Source organism: Centrocercus urophasianus, unplaced genomic scaffold (assembly GCF_019232065.1).
Source record: "Centrocercus urophasianus isolate 14NV4802_14NV808 unplaced genomic scaffold, USGS_Curo_1.0 seq_12, whole genome shotgun sequence".
NCBI lineage: Eukaryota > Metazoa > Chordata > Aves > Galliformes > Phasianidae > Centrocercus > Centrocercus urophasianus.
Genome location: NW_024884364.1, coordinates 64,449,345 through 64,465,021, shown reverse-complemented (window position 1 = coordinate 64,465,021; position 15,677 = coordinate 64,449,345). Strand labels below are relative to the sequence as shown.

At 38.4% G+C, this 15,677-nt stretch overlaps 1 protein-coding gene across 1 annotated transcript in view; it reads right to left on the bottom strand.

Annotated features, from left to right (window-relative positions):
- Positions 1-3,154: 3,154 nt before the first annotated feature.
- EFNB2 (ephrin B2) overlaps positions 3,155-15,677 on the bottom strand; it is a 43,439-nt gene continuing 30,916 nt past the window's right edge. Inside the window, exons 3-5 of the mRNA XM_042811036.1 lie at positions 9,403-9,495; positions 8,530-8,643; positions 3,155-6,948 (exon numbers count right to left, since the gene is read on the bottom strand). Coding sequence (XP_042666970.1) covers positions 6,566-6,948; positions 8,530-8,643; positions 9,403-9,495 — 590 coding nt within the window. The 3' untranslated portion in view covers positions 3,155-6,565. The remainder of the gene's footprint in view (positions 6,949-8,529; positions 8,644-9,402; positions 9,496-15,677) is intronic.

The following is a 15,677-nucleotide window of genomic DNA, read 5'->3' as shown; positions in this document are numbered from 1 at the left end:
TAGTCTGACTCCTCTGAAATGAACAAAGACATCCACAGCTAGATCAGGCTGCCCAGGGCCTGATCCATCCTCACTTTAAAGTCTCCAGGGATGAGGCATCCACCACATCTCTGGGCAACATGTTCTAGTGCCTCACCACCTCACTGTGAAAGACTTTTTCCTTGTATCTAACCACAATCTAACCTCTTGAAGCTTGAAACCATTTCCCCTTTTTCTATCACAGCAGACACTGCTAACGTCCACCCTCTTCTTTCTTGTAGCTCCCCTTTAGATTCTGAGAGGTGGCTGTCAGGTCACCTCAGAGTCTTCTCTTCAACAAGCATTTGCCACAACCTCATCTCTTATTGCAAGATCCAAGCACAGGCAAGGATCTCATCTGTACACTACACTTCCAATGGTAACTCTAGTTCCCCCATGAGTCCTGCAGTTTTATGTGTTGCATTATGCTTTAATTAAGCATCAAAGTATGTCTGTGAGTCATGTGAAAAACAGATATTATTTTATTTCATAGATTATAGCTCAGTCAGCTGAATCTGGCACCATACGAATTATGAATGGCACAACTATGAATACACTGTGGTATATTCTTCAACCTTCTTCTTTTTCCAAAACAAATATTACTTGATTTTTGATCTGATGCTTCATGTAATGACATGCCAACTACATAATGAGTACATTTGGTGTTTTTAAAAGCCTGGGCTTTTTCTCACTACAATTTTTATTTTGGCTACAAAGGTGAAGAATGTCTCTGAGAAAAAATGAGTTTTTGTCTTATTTTGCTAACCACTACACAATTTTAAACTTTTCTGCAAAAAGGAAATTTACAGTGCACACAGAACAGAATGAGCATGCTGCTGACTGAGCAAGCATTTGATCAATGCATCACAGCACAGCTAAAGAAAGAGGTACAACATTTTAAACACAGGTAGTAACTCTGTTATGCTTACATTGTAAAGCAATTTTTTATGTAATAGAATCTTATTCCACTCTAGATGGATAACAACTGTGAATTATAATTTTATTTTCCACTTAGCAAAGCCTATTGACGTGGACTAGTTCTTGCCAGGGAGCCAGTTTCATAATAAAGGCAGTAAATTCTGATTTTGTGCTTGTTTGATAATTAATAGTGCAGTGTCAGCAGCAGTGCAAAATGCAACCATGATGTTCTTCTTCCTCTGCAAGTTATTAAAGACAGGTTATAAGTTAATAGCTTTATGCTATTTACTAAATAGCATTGACTATCATTAACTACGATGAGTTTAACGGAGTCAGTGGGGGCTCAGTTTTATGTGTGAATGTGTGTGCAAGGCCCTTCCATTAACACAGCATCCTTTTCCCCAAGTGTATCTATACAGTTGCACCACCAAGCATTCATTCCCCATTTACAACAAAACTCCTTTGCCTTATTGCTAAAACAGTGACAAAAATAGGTGTGTGGGGGTGTCAGTATACATGCTAGCTAAAAATATTATAATTATATAATAATGTTTATCATGCATGGAGAAAAGAGGCACAGAAATGAAAATGACGTGTAAGCTTGACTCAATCAAATTAATTTTATCACTTTTCTCTGGGTGTTTACCAAGGCCTAAAATAAAAGCACTCAATCTAAACCTTAAATAAGCTAGGTAGTTGCTGTTCTAACAGACAAGCTGTATTAGAAAAGCTTTTAGTGTGGATCACAGCATTAATGAGAGCCACACAGCCACTATTGACATGGCAACTCTTACCACAAGCCACCAAGATGAGCAAGTGAAATTCCCCATGTGCAGGCACAAAGCAGGGAGTCTTGATCCATCTAAGTATTTCTATACCTCTGATTACACAGGAATATTTCCTTTGAGGTAACCCATGGCCATAAATGCAGCATTAGGCCCAAGCGAATTACATTAGAAATCAGCAGATGCTCACACGTTCCACCAGGGCACAGCTTTCTGCTGGACAAAGGAATTCCCCCAGCGTCATATACAGCAGAGGCAGGAGGGGAACCTGAATGTGAATTGCCCTCCAAGATCAACGTCCAGCACTGATTCTGTGAGCTAGGTTGATAAAACGAGCTCCACCAGCAAGAGGCCATGCTAGCCCAACTATTAGTAGTCTCTAGGGCTTGCATAAACCTGCTTTGAGAACACTTGTGCTACTGCAACACATACAATGCCTCAAAGTTTACCTTTGCAGTCAGTCACTTTTTCCCTGACTAGTCATAAAAAAAATAATTTGACAAATGGGAATTGCAGGAGCGATACCATAATAACTTGCTGCCTTTCTTCAATGAAAAATGTGCATCAGTTGTTACAGTGATGAATGCATCTTTCCCCTCTGCTGATCTTTCCCACCTGTTAGTCCGTGAATGATCCTGCCGTTTATGCACTGCTAGCATGCTAAAGACGGTTCCTTCACTTTCAAGGTGATTGGACTTTCCCAGAAATTAATGTATTTGTTAAATGCAAGGACTGATTAACCAAGTGAAAATTAGAGCAACGCAACCGTAAAATTTGTGTTAGGGATTGTGTCACCCGTGTATGTTGGCACCAAACTTCTTTAGCTTGGCTTTGACAACGGGTGACTTCAGAGTGCCCTATTCACAACAGTGAAGCAGGGACAGGACATTGCATGGCCCCACTGGAAGACACATGCTCAGATGTTTTGACATCATGCTCTTTTTAATTCTTCACCATTCCTCCCAGCTTATTCCATCTCCTTCTCCTTCTTACTCAGCCCCAATGTCCCTCCTCTTCATGAGCAGCAGCAACAGCACCCAGAAGTGTCCACGTCTGGTTTTCTTTTCTTTTCCTCTGGCTCTTTCCACAATATAAATCCTCCCCATAATTTCTAGGAATTATTTGTGTGTGTTTATAATCTCACCTCCCATATGATCCAGGCAAGCTGTTTACTGTACCTGCTACAAACTCACTGACTTCTGTGTGTTTTAAATCCATTGATATGTGTAAGCAAAAGTCTGGAAAATAAGGAGGTTAACAGAAGTCAGTATGCTATAAGGAGCTTGTTTGTTTATGAACCAGGTGAAACCAGGATAGAGAGATGGGGGAGGAGAGACAGGAAAGGAAGGAGGGGCCAGCAGAGGTATGCTTGATGGCTTTCTTACTTAAATATACGACAAAAATAAAAGGAAGAACATACTTAGAAGGCAAGGTTTCCATAGGAAAAAAATATTTTATTTTTTTAAGAACAAATTCAGTTTGAAACAGACGTGGAATGTGATTTTTCATAATTTTCATTTTCTGGGAGCTAACTGCAGTGTGGAACTAAAGCAGATTTCAAACTTATTACCGGCTATTTTAAAAACAGAACAACAACAACAAAAACAAAAAAAAAAACAAAACAAACAAACAAACAGCAACAACAAAAAAAAGAAAAACGAAACAAAAAAAGAGAAGAAATTATTTATAACTCAAGCATAATACTGTGTTACTTACAAACTGGACAAAGAAATTCTTAAATAAATATTCATGGTACACAATTTCAGCACAAATATGCGGCAATTTGGCAATCTTTTATACCATTTTTTTCCTCAATACAGTGCAAAGGGGAATGACACTGCCTTTAAACAAGCTGTAGCTAAATACATTGCAAAATTCAAATTTTATACAAAACATCTTGCTCAGACTTTATAAAAAACCAACATTGCTTTATATACACAATCTGGTTAAGAAAAGCCATTTTTTCTTGTTTTCACGTGTTTTTTTTTTTTTTTTTTTTTTAATTGAGATTTATTTAAAAAGGCGAATAAGGCTACTGTAACACCCCAAATCCATATACAGTAAATCTGAACCTATTTACAGCATCTTCACTTAGACATGATGGTGCAAATTTCAGGTCGGGTGACTAGGGATGATCATACAAGCAAGGCATTTACAGTAATTTTCAAAGCTGAACCAACGTCAGATAAAGGAACAGTTGGTAGATTGTCATAATTCTGCACCAGACACAAAGCAGACACACAGTACACTTTTTTTTTTTCAATTGGTTGCAGGTTGCTCTTCAGCAATTCATCCGATTTATTTTTTTTCACAGTTTAGTACATAACTAGAATGTAGCCAGCTGATAAAGCATAGGTTCAATCTGATAAAAATCAGGATCAGCAAACCCACCCCTTCCTCCCCCTCCCCCAAAATAAAATCTTAATGACTTACAAGAGAACCTTGTATGGATGGATTCACAGAAAGGAAGGGTTGTTGAAAAGAATTACATATGTAGTGTAGTTAGTCACCATGGTAACCTTCCACAGATCCATGGGTTGGGATTTTTTGTTTTGTTTCTCTCATTTGGACCAACATCTCAACGTCATTTTCAGGTCCAAGAAACAGAGAGTGATAATTTCTATGACAGATTTTTTTTTTCTTTTCTTGCAGGTGCTCAACGGAGATCTAAGAACCCCAAAATGCTGTTGCTACATTTTCTTTCCAAATCAGAAAGCAAAGTGTTACCATAGTAACATGACTATGTTAGAAATGTCTATTTGCATAGCACATATAAAAGTAGAGTTTTCTTATTTCCTCCCCAGGGTGGGAGACATAGGGGAACAGACATGCTAAAGAGAAAACTTTAACCTGAACCCCTCCCCGCCTACAAATCTCAATGAAATCTACAGAACACTTCAGTCCATAAGGCAAGAGAAAACACAACACAGAATATATATATGCCGGCACACTTTGTTGTTGTTACCTATGTGTCTTCACAACTATTTCCCAATTTTCTCTAACATGATGCCATTAAAGGACTTTGGATTTATTTTTTTTTTAATACGTTCTGATTACCATTTTTTTGGGATAGTGGTCATTTTCCCCAGAATTGGTTTCTTCTTTATAATGTATGTGTATACATGCATACATAAATATATATATGTACATGTATACACACACATACGTAAGTAGAATGATGACAAGTTAAGACTATGTAATTGCCGCACATGAAATTCACATCTTCTGGTGTAGATTCTGTGCAATCTCAAAACACGTATTAGTAAAAACAAAACAAAACAAAAAAGTAAGAAAGAAAGAAAAACTCTCACTTTGTATCCCTTGTGTTCTATACACCTATTATAAATAAGACATATCTTCCTTCTCCATCTCAGTGTCATAATTTATTTTATTCTTATGGACTGCAGGAGGTTTGCCATATGTGCTTTAACTTTGCCACAGAGCACCAACTAACTGCTGTGCCCATTACAGTACCTACAGGCACTGTGCAGGCACAGCACTAGGATAAACCAAAGTGTCAAAAGGCTCAGTCAGAAAAATATTCTGTTTTACTCTTAGAGATGAGAAAGGTTTGGTTTGTTTTTTTCCCCAAAACTTTACCAGTGATAGCATTACAGCTCATTTGACCCGTTGGCTTATAATCACCTTGGTTAGATTTGGCTCTCTGCTATTTTCTTAAATGCTTTCCCTGTGTTTAGTATAATGTGACAGTATAGCAGCTGAGTCTGCTTAAAAGTCTTCCAAAGCAGACTACGTTTTTGCTACAGCTTCGAAGCTGTATAATTTATTGCCAGTACCGCAACAGCCCTGCCCTAATATATCCTTGCTCTTGTCTTGTCCCCTCCAAGCTTGTTCACTTCCTAACAATACCCCTTTGTTCTACTGTATTGAAGGTACTATTTTTTTTCTGCACACTGGTATTTGATAACCGTGAATTCCTTCAAACACAGCTCTAAGTCACTGCAACGTATTATTGTGTCTCCTACTTGCCTCTTAAAACGTAGCATACCAAAGTGCTGTGCTACCTAAATGATTTTTTTCTTCCCAGCTTCTATTTTTAGGCAGCAGCATTCAATCACAACCACAGTCAGTCCTTCCCTCCACCACCCAGTCCTACTCTTGACTTGTTGACAGCCTAACTTTTTGGCTGGAAGGCTCCTTGCTATCAGACACAATTTCTAAAAATGCATTGCCCATTCAAGTGAGGCTGCTGTAGCAGATGGATGGAGCACGCATCTCTAAACATTAATGTTCCATTAGTGATTCAGGAGGTGGAGTGAAAGCAAATCTTATGTGAAGGATGGCAGAGCCCTGAATAACAAAAATAAATGGAACAGAGACGGACTAAAGCAAGAGAACTTTAGCAAGTGTTACTTAGACACCAAGGTTTGTGTGACAAATCTAGTATGCACTGAGAGAGACACACAAAAGTCAGAAGATTGTATTTCAAGCTTGATATCCTACAGCACCTTCCCAGGATGCCTAGAGCTATTAACATCCACAGATCACTCCATCTTCCCTTGGCTTTTGTACATGCCTGAAGGCCTGCAGCACATGGCTTTGAGGATGATGAATGTAACAAGAGTACAGCAATCAGAATGGGCATCTTCTACATAAAAGTCTTCCAGCTTTTAGTGAATATCAATTCACTGAGATAGGAATTCTACAGACTAGGTTAGCTGTCCAGCTCGGGTTGGCTCTCATAGAAATAGCTGTTGCCTTCTTCCCTCTGTGCTTGAGTCAATGCTAGCGCACAAGGCGTCATCACAAACCCCAACAGAAAGCGTTTGACCAGTGAGTGTCCTCTAGGCCTCAACTGTACCACAGAATCAGTGGAGTGTTTTTCAGACCTTGTAGTAAATGTTTGCTGGACTCTGAGGAGGCATCTCTTGAACTATGTACACTGGATGTCCATAGTCGCCGCTGACCTTTTCATAGTGGGGGCAAAAAACACTGTCTGCAGTCCTTAGAGGAATGATAATGTCACTGGGCTCAGAACCATTGTTGTTGCCACTGCGTTTTGGGGTGGCTAATGTACTAAGTGAGAGAGTCGTGGTGTGCTGTGGGGAATGCTTCCTGTGTCTTCTGCGGTACTTCAATAATAGAACCACCAAAGTGATGATGATGACGATGAAAATGATGCACCCTGATGCAATTCCTGCAAATAAGGCCACTTCTGAACCCAGTATACTGGAATGCCCAGCCTTACTGCCATCTGTGCTAGATCCTGGAAAGAATGGAAATACAACAGACAAAAGTTATTGCCATCCTGTGACCTGTTTACGCTGCTTAAAAATGTGTAGAGTAAGCAAAGCTAGAAGAATTAACTGACAGCTATACTTTGACAAACCAATTACCCTGTTAGATAGCTAAATGCAAACAGCCGAAGTCAGCAATCAATATTAAACAAGACTTTGTGTCTGTTGGTCTCACTTTTGTGCTGTTCCCAAGCCACCCTGTTTCATACATCATCATCCATCAGCAGTGAGGACTGGCACTGACAAGGCAGCCTTTGATGCACACAGCATCTTTTAACAGATGCTGGCCAGCTCATGGCAGCAGAAAGGGGTGGGATAGGACTGCAAGGGAAAATTAACGCAGTGAAACAGTAATTCTCAAAACAACTGGTACTGTTTAGTGTCACACAATTCTGCTATTTTATTCTTCTGATATTGATTTAACTGTCCTTAGTGTCTCTTTATGTGGACTCCTCATGCTTACAAATGAAACAAAAGAGCTTGAGACAGTGTGAAAGATGGGCAAAATGGTTATGGACTATATTTGTTTATATTATGTATCTTACATTTATTTAAAAGAAAATAACAGCACATATTAGGTAGTCAGGAAAGGCTCAATTGCTGAATAGCGAGTTGAATATTGTCACATTATTTGTCACAGAAATTAAATCAACATTTACTTGAGACCTTCCCACTTGAAAATCTGAACTGACTTCCCTCTCTTGATGCTGTCTTACATGTAGAACAATGCTGCAGATACTATGTCCTCATAACATCTGGAACCTCAGCAGGAAATGTCTGAAACCTGCCCAGGAACTGTCATATCAATGATATCAAGTGATGGAGCTAGCAAGGAAAATATGTAGCCATTTTTGGGAACCCCAAAATCAACTATCAGCAAATTTTGCTTTGTAACATTTCCAGTTCACCGAACTTTCTTCCAGAGAACTTGTGTTTTTAAAGTTATTCAATTTCTTGCCTATAATACGTGAAATGCATCCTCAAGATTTTTGTTTTGAACCACCCCATCTGTTTATCTTGGATTTTTTTTTTGTTTGTTTGCTTATTTGTTTTTTAATCTTTAAATTTAGTGAAAGACCGGTCAATCATATGTAGACTTTATATGGTCAATTAAAAGATCAGGATATGAATTATAGATGTCTTGAAATAAACTTTATAAATGGCTGTCGAGAACCACTTGATAATGTATTATACGGGAAGAGAAAGACAGAAAGACTCGTTCATCTGCCAGAGTACTAAATGTAAGGCAGCATTTACCATCGTAAAGCTTCTTAGAGAATGCCCTATCCAAAAACTTTCCTGTAAATGAGTGATACTCTTACAAGATGTAATTAACTTCTACTGCAGAAAGAGGGGAAAGAGCAGCTGTTGCAAAAAAACAGAAGCTCCAAAGTTCTACCCACCAGAGCATCAGAACTGGCTTTTGTGTCATCTCAGTGTGAAAACATTTGCTTTTCCAACATTTTAATGCTTAAAAAACCCCATATTTGGGAACAAAGGTGAATATGCTAGAGCCTTTCTGTTCCAACGGAAAACCTCATAGTACCTACCTGAGTGGTCCTTCACAAAGGGACTCGTGGTGGAGCTCTTCCCATTTGTACCAGCTTCCTGTTCAGGGCGCTTGGTTGGGTCTGTGCTCCGAGGTAACCCTGCAGAATTGGGATCTGTGGGAGAGAAAAACGACTCACTGCAGCTTAGGCGCCCGAAGATATTAAGTTTTATAAGCCGGCTATAGGTATCTTGTGAGACACGAATAGCTTTGAACAGAAGAATCTTTATGCAAAGGACTAGGAGAAACAAGAATGTAATTTTCCTTTTAAAGCAAAATGGTTATATTAGTTATTTCAGAGGTTTAAATTGTGAGGCCATCTGCAGAAACTATAGGGACTCCTGTAATTGGCAAGAAAAGCTTTGCAGATGACATTTCATTTTAACTGAGGAAGTTGATTGACTACTAAACCAACTTCTGCTTAGAAGAATAATTCTTTCTTTCTGCACAATAGGTTATCTATATATGAAAAGAGACAATGAACAAAAACCTCTCTGTAATCAGAATTCATAACAAGCAAACTATAGAAATATTAGCTTCTCTCCTTTCATGTATTTTAAATAATTTTGAACAGCGCAGTTGTGGCTTTTGTTTTTAAAATGAAAATAAAAATGACTGAAACACGTAATTCCCAGGTGACCTTTCCTCCTAGGGAGCTCTCCAGTGAAGAGATCTTATTACACCAACCCTCCTCCTGCAGAAATCTGTCAGTAGCTGAGGAGCAGAAAATAGGCTTTGCTTTCAGACTGTAAGGGAGGAACAACCATGCTAGACTCAGCTGGCTCACTGCTCTACGCTTGCAAAAGAAGCCTGAAAACTAAAAGGACACTGAGACTGATCAAAGTGGTTTCATGAAACAGCAGATGGTCTTTACCTTGTCCAACTTTCATGAGGATCTTCATGGTTTTTGTCTGGCACACCCCTCCCTCCTGGTTATTCAGGCCCTCCAAAGACCCATTTGATGTTGCTGATTAAAAAAAAATAAAATAAATAAAATAAAAATAAAATCAGGAAATCAACAGGCAAAGTAATGTGAACATGAGTGTCTGAAAGCAGAAATCTTTCAGTCTACCAAGATCTGTCCTTCTTGCTCAGGCTGACCTATGGAAAGTTGTGAAATGTTGAAAGCCAAAGGAATGAATACATTGGTAAGCTGTACAATACATACAAATGGAGGAATGTGTTATCAAGGTTTCAAATTTACCCAGCAAGTTTTTTTCTGCACACAATTGACTGGCTGACTTGGACGAAAACACAGCACCTGCTAAAAGGTAATGCAGTCAGCTGAAAGGGAAGCCCTGGCAGTCTCAAAGGAGCAAAGCATTGGAAATTCACCCTGTTGGTGTTTTTTTGTTTTTTTTTCCAACAATATCTTTATAATCACCACGTTACACCTGCTTCCTCTATTACAAATCTCCTGCTGGAAGAAGCGAAGGCGTACAAAAGACCCAGGTGAAAGCTGAGATTCTGAACTGATTGGAAAACCATTTAATATTTGAAAGTACAATCTCACTTTTCTCAGCATTGAGGAGCCTTCCTTGTTGGGGCAGGCTGGTGTGGGGACACACATTCCCTTCTCACAAAAACCTTCCGTCTCATGCAAACAAGCGGGTGCTTTCCCCTGTATTTATATTGTTCTCTCTTATCTCCACACTTGCTGGGACTGCACACCCCCACGTAATCCTGTCACTACAAGCTGACGTGTGTGCAAAACACAGCTTCCGGGGAGAGTCCAACGGTTTGAGTCACCACCACCACCACAATGAGGACTGCACATCTTGTCAGCTGCCAGAAAACCCTTTGGCAGCTCCTGGACACTGGGCACCACTGCCACCACAACCCATGCCAAGGCCCAGATGCCACCAGCGTGTGCTGATGCCCAGCCATGATGCTGGCACAGCAAGCCTCAGTGGGGTGGCTCCAGAGAGACTGGGCCAGGCTCACACAATGGGGACACCTCATATGAGCCAGGCAGGGAAACAGCCCCTCAGTGACCCCCACCAACAGATCCCAAAACCATGTGTTCTCCTGCACTCTTGTCATTTCTTGGACCTATGTATGCAAGGCCCCAAATGCGCAAGCAAGCAGACACATGCTCACGCACTGATACCAGGCCACCAACTGGAGAAAACAAATGGAAAATGAGAGAGCAGAGCTTGCTGTGGTTCTGGCAAACAGCTTAAGCAGCACTTTTCTATGTGTGCCTCCCTCTTTTCAGCTAGGGATCTGATTCAACAAGGGCTTCAAACTGCTCAGATCTTTGTTTTTAATTCTCACTCCTTCTCTTTCTGCTTCCTTGGGGATTTTCTTTCAACGTATATTTCCTTATTCCTTCACAATGTCTTCCTAGCCCCATGGCAGTATTTTTCTTGCTCTTAATCTTCTCTCTAGCTGTAAAGATATAAACCCCATACTGCTGAACCCTGCTTCCTAGCCTTTGATCTACTTCTTGGTTTTGTTCCACTCCTGCCTCTTTTGTCACTAACTCAAATTACAGCCACCATACAAACTTCCCAAACCATGCTTTCTTCTCCTAAAATTCCTGTTTCCCTGTATACAGGCCTTCCCAGTTCCTCTTATTTCCCCCCCCCCCCCCTCTCCCCTTGCCCTCAAATCATGGCAAGGGAAGTAAGTTAAACTACTGATTTTTTCAGACTTGGGAAGACTTCTAAAATATAAAATAGCACAATGAGTAATTTAAGATAAAAACAGATCTGAAATGTGCCACTGTATTGCCAGGCTCAAAAAATAATGGAGACATATAGTTTTGTTTTCTTTTGTTTTTTTCCAGAGGGAAAAAAAAAATCAATACTAAGAACCAGTTCTGGACATAAATCAAATGTGTCTTTGCTGAAAGTGTTTTTTATGACCTATTTGCCAGTGTACCAGAGCACAAGGACAAGGGAAAAAAGCAGTAAATAGAAATACCAAAGCTGAGCGTCAACTGAAAGTACAACTAATAAACACTGACTTTGTCTTCCTTTTTTGTAATTCTTCATTTGCTTTTTAATCTAGGCTATGGGGGTTCACAGCTCTTTAACCACCTTTTTCTTGATTTTAATTGAATAGAGTGCTGCTTCTTCTGAACATCAATGTCTTTTTATTCTTTAAAGGCCCATCCATTTAACCTACAGAGCAGGAGATCTCAATAAGATGCAGAGGATGCAGTCTGACCTCAGTACAAAAATAAGAAAGTAAGACAGCAAAAAGAATGCAAAATTACTTCAAATACAGTCTCCAAATGAGAGAGACCAAACATACAATGAGTCTGGTTGTGTGCTTGTGAGAGTTCAATCTGCCTCACTTGCTTGCTAAAAGAATGCTTTCATAGCTTTGATGTCAGATGAATGAATTTGCAGAAGTATTCGCTTTTTCCACAGTTCTTCAAGGGGTTTTCTGAAAGCCTATGTTATAGCTCAGAGTAGAGAGCGCTACATCCTGAGGAACAGAGAATTTTCAAAGAGGAGTATTTCAGTGACAAAGCAAAGTTTCCATCTCAGCTTTTCCCTGTAATTAAACTGACAATTACCCAAGGCCACTGGAGGAAATTATTTTTCAAAATTCATTAAGACTATCGAAACATAACCTCACATATCCCTAGCGTACCAGGAAGAATGTGGGTAGTTTTAAACACATACTTCTAAGCTTTGAAAAATTACACAGAGAGGGAGAAGTAATCTGGGACATCAGAGAAAACAGTTTCACACTGCTAATACCCCTTGACAGTATAGTGCGCAAAAGTCAAACAAGGGAACAAGTACAAAATATTCCTCAAATGCTTGCCACTGTCCTTTTATATTGATCTTCAAGTGAAAATTATACTTGCTACCATCCAAACGCCTCCATTACACTCACAGTTCTGCAGAAAAGTAATGCTGTACCTGGATCTCTGCTTGTACTGATGTGGTATTAAAAAAAGAGAAAGAAAAGTGTCTGTGATACAGATTTGGGTATGAACACAGAAACATAACACAAGATCCTTATGTTATGTTAAGAGGGAAAGGCTACTCTCCAATTGTTTACACGATCAAATTTTAGAACCCCCTTGCAGTTTATTTTTACATACATGTGTATAAATAAAAGAGCATTTTTTAAACTTTTAGGTCCAAATACGGATATATTTAGAGAAATTTACTCACATTCACATGACCTTGTGCTAAGACTAGATACTACTTAAATGTTAACATTAATAAGAATAATTAATAATTACTATGAAGTTTCTCATGAGTATTAAATTTTCTCAGGATCCCACACTTTATTTTACATTAATACAGAAACTAAAAGAAAATTAATACATATGAAACTAAAACTAAGTATTAGTAACAAAATATTTTTAATCTTTTGATGGATAGCTACCTCCAATTTTCTGAGACCTGTTCTGTTCCATTGGTGTCAACTGCAAAACTAATCACTATCAAAAGCACAATACATTACTCTTATTTACAGTCTAACCACACCTACAAATAAATCCATGTAATTGCCCTACAATTTTTGACAAAATCATAATTTTTAGTTGATATTTTTTCATTAGTAAGTAAAAAATGATGCTTGAGATCTACATGAACCCCATGTATCTGCGTTCCTTGAATACAACTTCAACTGTCATTTTGTAAGGAATACAAGCATAGGCTTTCAACTATAAGAGAAAATGAATTCATATGAAATTATGGCTAAGAGTCTGTCGACGCAGTCTCTTACTTTAGAGAAGAAACTGTACATTTTCTGTTTCACGAAGCTCTTTCTTAATATATAATCTCATTTAACACAAGCAGAAATAAATTCATTTGGACCAAAGAATTTCATACCAGCTCGGCTTTCCCTTCTTTGAAATACCTATATTATATATATATATATATATGTGTGTGTGTGTGTGTGTGTGTTTGTGTGTGTGTTTGTGTGTCATAATATATATATATACACATTTGTTGTTAAGAAAGGAACTCATGTAAATCAATGACTGATGCTTTACATTCATTTGCTTTTAAAACTTCACAAGCTCTGATTGTTGTATGAAATGCATTAGTCATAAATGCAGGGGCAGAGAAACAGTGAGCAAAACAGAATCAGCTGACAAGAATAGTTCCTGGCTATGATTCTTATACAGTCCCCGTGGAGAGGAAGTAATATTACATTTTAATATGTCTTCATTTGATTGTTATTACACTGCCTCCCAGGAGGCTAAGCCACTGCACAGATCTTGGCTGTTTTCGACCTATCGGGTTGGTAACATTGCTCTAATCAGATGGAGAATTAAGCTGCTGGATTTGTGCCTGTATAGCTTTTCATTCACAAAGAGATTAGAAATGAAGGCACAGTAACAAAAATTCATCCTCCCTCACTCTTAAAAATACAGATTACAAAATTAAAAAACACCATCACAATTACTTAACAGGAAACACCAGTAAACTAAAACCTCAACCACTTAATTCTGTCACAATTATATGTACTTCTACGCTTTAGGACAGTGAAAAACATTACCCACTTGCCAAATTAAATGTCACATCCTTTAAACCAACAACTTCATAACACATGTATTTCTGCACCATGGATATGAAATGAACTACATGCCTGAGGAGGGAAATTTGGACCATCATAAATAATTTGTGAAAATTAAACAAACCTTAAGCCACAGACTATAGGAAAGAATAAGTGATCTCAGCTTGTGGGCTAGGGCAAAACTGGTTTAATGTGTGTGGACAACATAAGCCATTCAGCAGCGCATCAAAATAAGAAATAATTGTTGCTGGTGTGGATCTGTTAAGAGGGAAGGAGAGAATCACAGGTTTCTTTGGGTTAGATCAGTACTGTTTTAATAGTAGTGACTGTCAACATCCTTTATCTTAGATTCTCCTTAAAGCCAGCATCAGAAAATAGGTTTCTCAAAAGCAGAGCTAAGTAAAACATAAAAACTCTATCCATCTACACTCATTCTCAGCTGTGCTGTTTCCGTGCTTAGAATGGAAAAGCCTACACGTTGCAGGAACAAAAAGTCACAGAAGCTATAGATCCAACAGTAGTAGGAAGTTATTCTTAATACAAAGCTACACTTGATCTAATGTACAGTCACAGGATTTTTAAGAACATGTAAAGCTTTTGAGGTTTTGTTTTGTTTTTTTTTTTTTTTTTATTGTATTAAGTAATAGTACACTATTTTGGCCAGGCATCATGTATTCATGCTCTGACTGCTTTCATCTGCTTTCAGTTCTTTTAATGACTTTCTTAGTAAAGCACAGAATAAATAATTCTTCTTTCCCATAAATTATCTAAATTTATGGGACAGGTTTAAGAACACAAGAAATCACACACTGAGAAACCACAAATCACAGATCACAACACAGAGGTTGTTTCTAGACTAGCCAGGGATGAAGAACAAGGCATCTGAGGTAATAGAGTGTTTTAATTAAATGAAATTATTTTTTTTTTTCTTTCTCTCTCTTTTCACTTAGTAGCAATGCCAGATTTGCACAGAGATCTGAGACAGCCATACAAAAAATTGTTCAGGCCACTCACCAAAGAACAGGTAGTTTGGCAAATACATGGTGTTGGATGAGCTGCATAAAGTTTAAAGAGAAAAAACAGATAAGTACGCAAATTTAAACCACTAGTAACTAACGGTCTACCCTTGTTTCTAGTTACAAAAGTTCACACTGACAATGAAACTTTCATTTCTTGCTTTAGAATGAAAATGTCTCCCAGTATGTAACTACGAGCGGTCTGAAACATGGACAATGTTACCGTAAGCGGTAACACTTCAATGCATTAGGAGCACTTGCACAGACTACTGTGAGCATGTTGCCTACCTTTCTATCTGCAGGCTGGAGACTTCTTCTGTTTAACTCCTTGTGCTTGAACAACACAATTGCGTCCTACTTTTACTACTGATCTTACAGCAACAAAGAGAAGATCTTTAAATAAATTGAAACAAGCAAACGAACAAACAAAAAAACTAAAACAAAACAAAAAAAACCAACCTAGCTGGATTTGCTCAATTAATATTTCCTACTATAGGATACCAAAACAATCATTAAACATCTATAATCAAAATACACTTTACCAGTCATCTTTCATTATATTTTTAACACCTCTGTTTTTCGTTCGTCCTCCTTGCAAAGTCAAAGTGGCAGCAGAATTTCATGAGGACTTTCTCAA